The 8,546-nt window shown below is 64.6% G+C and overlaps 3 protein-coding genes across 4 annotated transcripts; 1 reads left to right on the plus strand and 2 right to left on the minus strand.

The window, feature by feature from the left end:
- The first annotated feature begins 186 nt into the window (after positions 1-186).
- H696_00287 lies at positions 187-3,464 on the plus strand. Of its 2 annotated transcripts, XM_009494134.1 has the most exons (6): positions 187-834; positions 972-1,348; positions 1,474-1,716; positions 1,990-2,468; positions 2,620-2,998; positions 3,178-3,464. In XM_009494134.1, the coding sequence occupies exons 1-6, from the start codon at positions 402-404 to the stop codon at positions 3,358-3,360; spliced, it is 2,094 nt and encodes a 697-aa protein (XP_009492409.1). In that variant the 5' UTR covers positions 187-401; the 3' UTR covers positions 3,361-3,464. The 2 variants fall into 2 exon arrangements, with proteins under 2 accessions (XP_009492409.1, XP_009492410.1); XM_009494135.1 differs by having other exon boundaries at positions 1,990-2,998.
- Positions 3,465-3,706: 242 nt separating this feature from the next.
- H696_00288 (developmentally-regulated GTP-binding protein 1) lies at positions 3,707-5,979 on the minus strand. The gene is made up of 6 exons (XM_009494136.1): positions 5,934-5,979; positions 5,752-5,819; positions 5,481-5,607; positions 4,615-5,332; positions 4,172-4,294; positions 3,707-4,036 (listed from the first exon to the last, which is right to left on the minus strand). Exons 2-6 carry the CDS (start codon positions 5,788-5,790, stop codon positions 3,931-3,933), a joined length of 1,113 nt encoding a protein of 370 aa, XP_009492411.1. The 5' UTR covers positions 5,791-5,819; positions 5,934-5,979; the 3' UTR covers positions 3,707-3,930.
- Positions 5,980-7,577: 1,598 nt separating this feature from the next.
- On the minus strand, positions 7,578-8,472 carry H696_00289 (hypothetical protein). The gene is made up of 2 exons (XM_009494137.1): positions 8,414-8,472; positions 7,578-8,234 (listed from the first exon to the last, which is right to left on the minus strand). Exon 2 carries the CDS (start codon positions 8,154-8,156, stop codon positions 7,737-7,739), a length of 420 nt encoding a protein of 139 aa, XP_009492412.1. The 5' UTR covers positions 8,157-8,234; positions 8,414-8,472; the 3' UTR covers positions 7,578-7,736.
- Positions 8,473-8,546: the final 74 nt, after the last annotated feature.

Below are 8,546 nucleotides of genomic sequence, written 5' to 3' on the forward strand. Positions count from 1 at the left end.
CTTGCCCTGCCAACGCGCCCGATCTTTAGTTCACTATGCCCCCCCCCTCCGGCCGATCCCTCCTCCCCGGACTGAAGCCGATGCGCCGGGCGAAGCAGTATGCGTGGAGGCCCGCGCATATCCAGCGTTTACGGGTGGAAGCATGGCGTTGCTTTTGGGGAGGCCCCTTCCACCAGCCACTCCCCTCCGACTTTCGTCTTTCTCGTACCTCTCTTGTTGTCCTGTGCCCGAGCTCCCGATCGCTGTCTCAGCCTCCCCCTCTCCCTTCCCTCCTCGCCTTTCTCATCGCCCTTTGTTCTGCCCCTTTGCAGCATACGCGGCTACACGGATACAGGGATACGCGCACACGCGGCTACACAGACACACACATACATACACACATACACACCCCTCCTCCCAAGATGACATCCAACGGATCTGTCCCCCTGGGTGAGGGGACCTCCTCCACCGCACAGGGAACCCCCCTTACAAATGACTATGACCGGTGGTCGCGCTATGTCACCGAGTACGCGGACTTCCTGGCTGACATCGACAGCGATGGCGAAGATGGCCAGGGGGCCTTTGTGCGCGGCAGCGCTGGCGCCCTGGCGCCGCGTGCCGAGGCCGAGCTGGCCTTCCTTGAGCGAGTGGATCCTGATCGCGCGGCCACCTTCCGGGCCCACCTGGAGCGCACGCGCCTTGAGTCGGGCTTGAGCTCGGCACAGGCCGAGGCCCAGCGACAGGAGCTCATCGCCCGGCGCCAGCGCCAATCCATGGCCCAATCACTGGCCGACTCATATGCCGATCGTCGGGAGGAGCTGCTCCTCTTCGCTCGAGGCGACTGTGTGCTATCGGGTGCGTGGGTGCCGGCCTGCCGGTATCTGGGCACACCTCCATTGCCGGATATCCGGGAGCCTGCTTCGCCCTCGCCCTCGCCCCCCCCCCCCCCCCCCCCTCCGCCCAGTGGGAGACTGACCCTTTGCCGCGCACAGAGATCCTCCGTTGGTTCCTCCAGGTGTACCATCGCAAGTACAAGGAAGTCGATCGTCCATATGGCTGGGATGCCCTGGCGGCCGGACTGCTTTTTGAGGCTGGGTCCACCAAGCTCAGTCGAAAGCAGACGTCCAGCGGCGATGCGGGCCCCGGCGCGAAGGCGAGTTCTTCGGCCCCTGCTCCCGGGGCCGCTGACGACGTCACCGTGGTCCCGGCCTCCGCCGACAAGGACACCGCACCTGGTGATGATGGGACGCCAGGCGGGCCGGCTGTCAGCGAGCCGGCTCCTCATCTCTCGATCGAATGTGTCTCGGAGCTGCGCGCCCCGTTGCTTGTGGTGCCAAACGATCAAACCCAGCCGGGTGGCTGTCCCCAAGTGCGTGGTGGCTACTTCTTCCCCCTGGCGGGTCCCCCCTCTCCCGGTCGTCGCTGCTTTCTTGCTCCCATTGGAGGCACTCACGTTCTGTCCTTCCCCCTTTGCTGGACCATGCGGGCATGCAGGTGGCCTACAACAATGCCACCTCGGCAGCCATTTACCTGATGGCCAAATCCTTCCCGTCCCTGTACATGATCTATCCCACGACGTCGGTGCTCCATTTGGCCCAGTGGGTGGAGGCGGAATTGGTTCCATATTCTCAGCGCGTCATCGACCGGACGTGTCTTGCCCGAGAGGCGGCTCGTGAGACGTGTGTTTTTGCCGAGCTTCCCCGGCGCGAGGGCCGCTTCTATGCGTGGTCTCGCGTGGTATGTTCCGATTCCGGTGTTTGCCTCGCCCTCTCTTGGTCTTCTCCCGCGGTCGAGTCCTTGCATTTGCCTTGCTGCTCATTTGCTTGTCTGCATGCTTGCGTGCTTGCGACAGCGCGCCGGGCGGGGACTCACTTTCTGGGTCTTGGTGTTTGATCTTGGGCTCGGCTGTGGCTAATCTCCCCCACCGGGCACTCGTCTCTGTTCTTTGCTCCCTCCCTCCCTCCCTCTCTCTCCCTCTCTCTCCCTCTCTCTCCCTCTCGCACTTCAAAGGCCTACCGCGCAGCCTTCCCGCTGGTGGCGGCTGTTGGAGGGTTGCTACCCGGTCGGCGTCTATACTCGACAGCTCTTTCGCGGGATATGCGCGCGCGAGCTGAGACGCTCATCGATCTGATCGATGCTTCACTGTGTCCGGAGCCGGAGGCCGTCGGGGGCCTGGTCTTGGACGCGGATGCGGCCATGCGCCGACTGAGCGAGCACCCCCTCTTTGCCAAGCACTTCCCTGAGCCTTATGTGCCTCGAACTCGTGGCGCCCAGCGCTCGACCCCCGACGCCAAGCGTGGGGCCGACGACAACATCATCGATCCGAATGGCCCATCCGGTCGAGCCTCGCCCAGCACAAAGCTCACGGCCGCCGACATTGCCATTGCCTGCGCCTTGGCACCACTGTTGTGCGCCGATGGGACAACCATCGGCAGCAAGCTGACAATGCGTGTGCCGTCGATCGGGCATCTGTCTGCCCCCGGCGAGAGGTGCGCTTTCCCTCCCTCTCCCCTCTCTTGGGTCTCCTTTGCCGGGAGCGCTGCCACCATGCTTGAAGGGACACCATGTCTCCCGGGGCACTGACGCTGCTTGTCCCCCTGTCCCCCTCGCTCCCTTTCTCTCGCCTCCTTTCGTCGCCAGTGAGCCCCTGACTCCCGCGGACCGGATATGGTCGGCGCTGATTGGCTTCAACACTGAGGCCACCGGTCAGTCGGGCGACTGGTCTCGAGCGGATGTCTTGCGCTTGCGCGCGCGCCCGGTCGGCAAGTGGGTGTGTGCTCTGTACAACAAGTCCCGCGGCCAGACCTCCAACCAGCGTCGCCTGGACAGCCGGAATCCGTTTGCATGGCCCGCATCCGGGGATACCCCGGCACCGCAAGAGGCCGGAGCCGGGGCCCCGGCCCACCCACGCCTGGCGGCCAATTGGCTGGCCGTGCAGGAGGAGGAGCGCTACCATGCGGTGCTGGTTCAGGGTGCGGCTGTGGCGCTGGCCATCGTTGCGGTCGGCACTCCGTTCTCGGTGCGATCTTTTCCTCAGCCCATCACACACACACACACTCCCCCCCACCCTCCCTCCCTCCCTGTCTGTGAGCCTCACTTCACTTCTTCTCCGGCTTGCCTAACAGCCTTTCGTCGTTCATCACCTCCCAATCCTCGCTCATCCTTGTTGGGATTTGGCTCCCCCGTGGTGTTTCACAGCTGTTCGGCTCGTTCATGTGGCAGATTCTTTTCCTGCTGGCCGAGCTCGCCTTGGTCTCGGGGGTGGCTGTGGCCCTGGGTGGGCGGTTCCTGCGCGCCCGATGCCCGCGGGTCTTGGCCCAAGTGTCGGCCTGTTCGTGGCAGCGCCTGCGCGCATGGTGGCGGCCGAACCCATCAAACTGACGGACACAGGTCCCCGCTATGCGTCGCTGTCCTTTCCTCGGCCCGTGGTTTTCACCTTCTCTCCCAGCTGCTCTCCCTGGCCCTTTCCTCGTACCCCCCCCCCCCCCCCCCCCCCCCCCCCCCCCCCCCCCCCCCCCCCCCCCCCCCCCCCCCCCCCCCCCCCCCCCACACACACACACACTGGCGCATTGCCAAGATGCGAATACATGTTCCTGCTCGACCCGAGAGACAGCAACGAGGGCCTCCTCAGAGCAAAGGCAGGATATTGTTGAAGTTGTCATACCACACAGGGGCACGGGACATTCGGTCCCGGCAAGTAGAGCCAGCAGGGGGGCGAAAGAAAAAAGCGTGTGAAGGGTCTGTATTCAGTGCGGGACCGGACCGGAGGGGGACAAGAGGGGAAGCCGTGCAGCGGGGGAGGGGGACGAAGGAATGGTATTGGTCGGGCTGCGCCTTCGGCTGCGGCGTCCGTGGACGCGGCCAGCCGCGGATGCCCCACCACGCCTCTGGCTCTGCTCTGCACACCAGGTACCGGCGCGAGACAGTGCGGCGGCGGGAGAGGGAAGACATTTAGCCGCTCTTCTTGACAATCTGAACGACATCCTCATCGTGCAGAACATGGTCAATACCAACCTTCTGGGGGTTGTGCTTCGCTGAGGAGCCCCAGACCCAGGCACTGGCAGAGGGGCAAGAGGACGGCAAGGAGGATGGGGGAGGGCGGGTGTCAGCTGGCGATGGCAAGGCGGGCACAAGGCAGCAGTGAAAGGTGCGCGCCCCTGCCCGATGAGCAGAGGCCCGAGCAACAACGTACTACTTAAAGTCGCGGGCGAGGCCCTTGTGAATGGCGTTACAGAAGTCCTCAACAGTGGACTTGCTGGCCTTGATGACCACCGGGGCCGAGTAGTCGGGCAGCTGACCGCGGGGCTTGGTGTAACTGCGTGTGTGTGTGTGTGTGTGTGTGTGTGTGTGTGTATGTGTGAGCAGGTCGCGCCAGGAGTTGAATTGGCCGAGAATGCAGCGAGGGAGAGAGGGAGAGAGAGAGAGAGAGAAAGGGCGAAGCAGAGGCGTGTGTCAGGCAAGGCAACGGGAAAGGGGGCTCGCGTGGATGGCAAAGGAAGATGCTCCTGGCGACTGGCTGTCAATGGCGCTCGCCGCGTCACCCCGCCGGTGAATCTCGAGCCTCTTGCTGCTGAGCTCGCGCGCGCGCGCGAGGGGAGGAGGGGGGGGGGACGGGGGGGCACAGAGCATACGCACATTCGCTTGAGGTTCAGGTAGTCCCAGGCCTTGTCCAGGAGCTCGTCGAAGTTCCACTCGTGGTGCGCGGAAATGGGCACAACATGATCGGTCTTGGTGGTGAGGATCTCCAGCTCCTCGATGGAAATCTGATCGATCTTGTTCAGGACATAGATGCAGGGAATGTACAGGCGGTCACCCTCAATGACATCGATCAGCTCGTCGGCGGTGCAGTCCTCCCGGAAGGCGATATCGGCGTTGTGGATGCGGTACTCGCTGCAAATGGCCTTAACCTCGTCATTGTCCAGGTGCGTCATGGTCACGGTCGAGGAGATGGCAATACCACCGCGCTCCTTCCGCCGGAAGGTAATCTGCGGCGGGGCCCGGTTCAGCCGGATGCCGTAGCCCTCGAGCTCGCCCTCGAGAATCCGCTTGTGGCCCAGGGGCTTCATCACATCCAGGACCATGAAGATCAGGGAGCAAGTCCGCGCGACGGCGATCACCTGCCGACCACGACCCTTGCCATCCTTGGCACCCTCGATGATACCGGGCAGATCCAGAATCTGGAACTTGGCACCACGAAGGTACAGCACACCGGGGACCGTGGTCAGGGTGGTGAATTCGTAGGCAGCCACGGCCGACTCGGTGCCGGTCAGCTTGGACATGAGGGTGGACTTGCCGACCGAAGGGAAGCCGATGAAGCCGATACGCGCGACACCGGTCTTGGCAACGTCGAAGCCTGGTGCTCGGGGTCAGTGGTGGGGAGGGGGGAGGGGAGAGGGGATGGGTGTGTGTGTGTGTGTGCATGCGCGCGCATGCACATGCGCTCAAGGATCGGCAAGAGCGCATGGAGGAGAGAGGGGGGGGGGCGCCGAGGATGTGCGTACCCTCACCACGGCCGCCGCCGCCGCTGCCGCCGGACGGCTCGAGCAGCTCACGGCGGAGCTTGGCCAGGCGGGCCTTAAGCATACCGATATGCAGGGCGGTGGCCTTGTTCTTCTGAGTGCGGGCCATCTGTGTGGCGCGGGCGGGTCGTCATTGGGGAGGAAGGCAGGGGGTGGGGGAGGACACTGGGTAAGTCGCAGAACGGTTTGCGGGGGGGGGGGGGACGCACGTGCGGGCTGCGGAGCCGGCATGTTCGCCGCGGTGCGGACGTACCTCGGCCTCGATCTCAGCGATACGAGTTGCGACGCTCATGGTGGTAGATCGACTGGGGCGCGGGTCCTCTCTGTGAGGTTGGGCAGGCGCGGTTAGAGCGGAGAAAAGGAGGGGGGACAATCGAATGGGGACGGGAGGAGGGAGGGGAAGGAGGGGAGGAGGCAAAGGGCGGGGAGAGGTACAAAGAAAGAAAAAAAGGAATCGGGGACAGAGTCGGTTGTGGAGGAGGGACCGCGGGAGTCACCGGTTACGGGGCGCCTCTTCAGAGTGGGTTTCTGAACACCCTTGCCGCCAGGTTAGTGGGCAGTCCGACGGGCGGCGTCTCTCCGGACAAATGGCCCCGCGCCCGTGTTCCCCCCCGGGCTGGCGCCCACGGAAGAGGCCGCGGACGCGTGCGCGCGGCATCTCGACGCTGGGCCGGGACGCGCGCATGGTACGCTCGGTCAAACTCACAAGTCGTGGCCTTGTGCCTCCCCCCATGCTGTTCCCCCCCCCCCCCCCCCCCCCCCCGCCCCGCCCTGCGCCCCCTTCCCGCAACACCGGGCAGCGTATATTTCGAGCGAGCGGGGCGCGGGTCCGGTCCCCCGGGGGGGCGGGCGATAGAAAAAGACCTCGACCCTAGGCCCGGGATTTAACCAGGGGATCCGGAGGTCCGGAACTGGTCGCATCTCCGGCGCTTAGGATCCAGGCAGACGCGGGCTGGGCGGCGGGGCTGCCCATGCATGCATGCGACGAGGCCGACCGACTGGCCTCCGCTCCCTCGCGTCGGTGCGTCGCCCGATGACCCGTGTGGAAAGACGCCGGCCGCACAGACGAGAGGGTCGCCAAGCCCTGGGGGACGGGCATGCCAATGGAGCGGAACACCATTCGATTCTACACAGTGGCGCATGATACAAATGCACGAGAATACACGTGACACCGAAGGGGTTTTCTGGGCACCTTTTTGCGGCTGCGAGTCAGCCAATGCCTTCTTCGGCGTTTGCGGTCCGTTCATCTTGCTCGCACGTTTGTGTGTATGTACATGTGTGTGTGTGTGTGTGTGTGTGTGTGTGTTCTGCCGAGGCAGATAGGTCAGTCACAGGGGACCCAAACACAAGGATGGGTATTTATTCCAATGCACAGGCGCACACAGGCAGGCAGACAGGAAGAAGGCGGGCAGGAAAGCGCAGCCCGCCGGCATGGTAAATGGGCATTTGGGGGGGGGGGGGGGGGGGGGGGAAAGACCAACACGCATGCGCCCTCTCTTCTGGGGCATCCCAGGGCACTTGTCTCACCTTGCGGTTGGCCTTTTCCGGGCCAGGGGCCGAGGAGGGCGGGAGAGAGTGCATTCGGAAGCCCATTCCCTTCGCTGCTCTTGTTGTTGCTCCTTGAATCGGCGGCCGAGAAAAGGACAGGGAGAAGCATGTATGTGTGTGTGTATGCGCGCATGGCGACGAGTGGGGTGTATTTCATCGTCAGGGCGCACGCATCGCTCTCCCGCGCACGATGCCTTATGTCCCTCAAGAAGGATGTGAAGGGGGGGGGGAGGAGGGGGAGGGGGGTGGACATGCCTGGCTCCCGCGCGCCGAACCGTTCACCGACTCATCCCGGGAGGGGTTGATAAAGGGAGAGGCGGCCGGGGAGACGGTAGCAGCTAGAAGCAGGGAGGGGGGGGGGCGAGGGAGAAGGAGGAGGCCAGGGAAGAGGGGCCTCGTGGCGGGGCACAACTCAACTCTGGAAGAAGAGCGAGGAGAGGGGGGGGAGGGAGAGCGAAGGGTGGTGGAAGAGGATGGCCTCACAGGAGACCGGGGGGAAGCGCGGGAGGTGGTGTCACCTGCTTCCTGCCCGGGCGCGGCAGGCCCCCGTTCCCAGCCCAGTTTGGCCAGGCGGAGAGGGGGAGGGAGGGGGGAGGACAAACCGAGATGGGAGCCGGGGAGCGGTGGCGGGGCGGGAAGGGGGAAGACCCCACGGAATGTGAAAGGGGATGGGCGTGCGAGTGGGCAGTCTCACACGGCATCAGGAAGGAGCGTGTAAAAGACGATGCACGCCCCTCGGTCGGAGAGTGGGGCAACAGGAGGAGAGACGATGAGAGGGGGAGAGAGGGAGCGAGAGGGGACCGGGGCGGGAGCACAGCCGGCCGAGGAATTACTTGTTGGCGCCGGGGGCGAAGCCACCGTTCTTAGCGGCCTCCTCCTCCATGACCTGGGCACGCGGGCGGTTGCCATAGCGCTGGATGTAGTCCTTTTCCCGCTTGAAGAGGAGGATGTGCGGCTCCGGGGTGTGGAACATGAAGTGCTCCCAGCCGTGGGACTGAGTGACGCCGAGGTCGCGCCACTCGGACTCACTGAGCAGCTTGTCGCCGCGCACAAAGTGCGCAATCTCCTTGGGCAGGATGACGTGACGATACTCGTACTTGTCATCGGCATACTTCTCCGAGTACATGATCTTCGCGCGAGCGGCGGCGGAGATCTGGGCGTTCATGGTGTGCGAGAAGGGCTAGGGTACTGTGTGTGTGTGTGTGTGTGTGCCGCGGGAGAGACGCAGGAAGGTCAGTGCGGGTCTCGGTGATGTGGCAAGTGTGGCATGGGCCTTGTGGCTGGGCTGGTGAGGGGCGGCGGCAGGAGGGGGCATGCGCCGCGGGCGGCGAAGGAGCGGAAGGTGCGGGGAAGTGGGTGATAAATACGTTTTGATCGGGCGCGGAGGAAGGAGGGGAAAGAGATGTGTGTGTGTGTGGGGGGGGGGAGGGGGCACTCGGGGGGGGGGGGGGGGGGTGGAAAGACCAACACGCATGCGCCCTCTCTTCTGGGGCATCCCAG

This window comes from Fonticula alba (assembly GCF_000388065.1).
Source record: "Fonticula alba strain ATCC 38817 unplaced genomic scaffold supercont2.1, whole genome shotgun sequence".
Lineage (NCBI taxonomy): Eukaryota > Rotosphaerida > Fonticulaceae > Fonticula > Fonticula alba.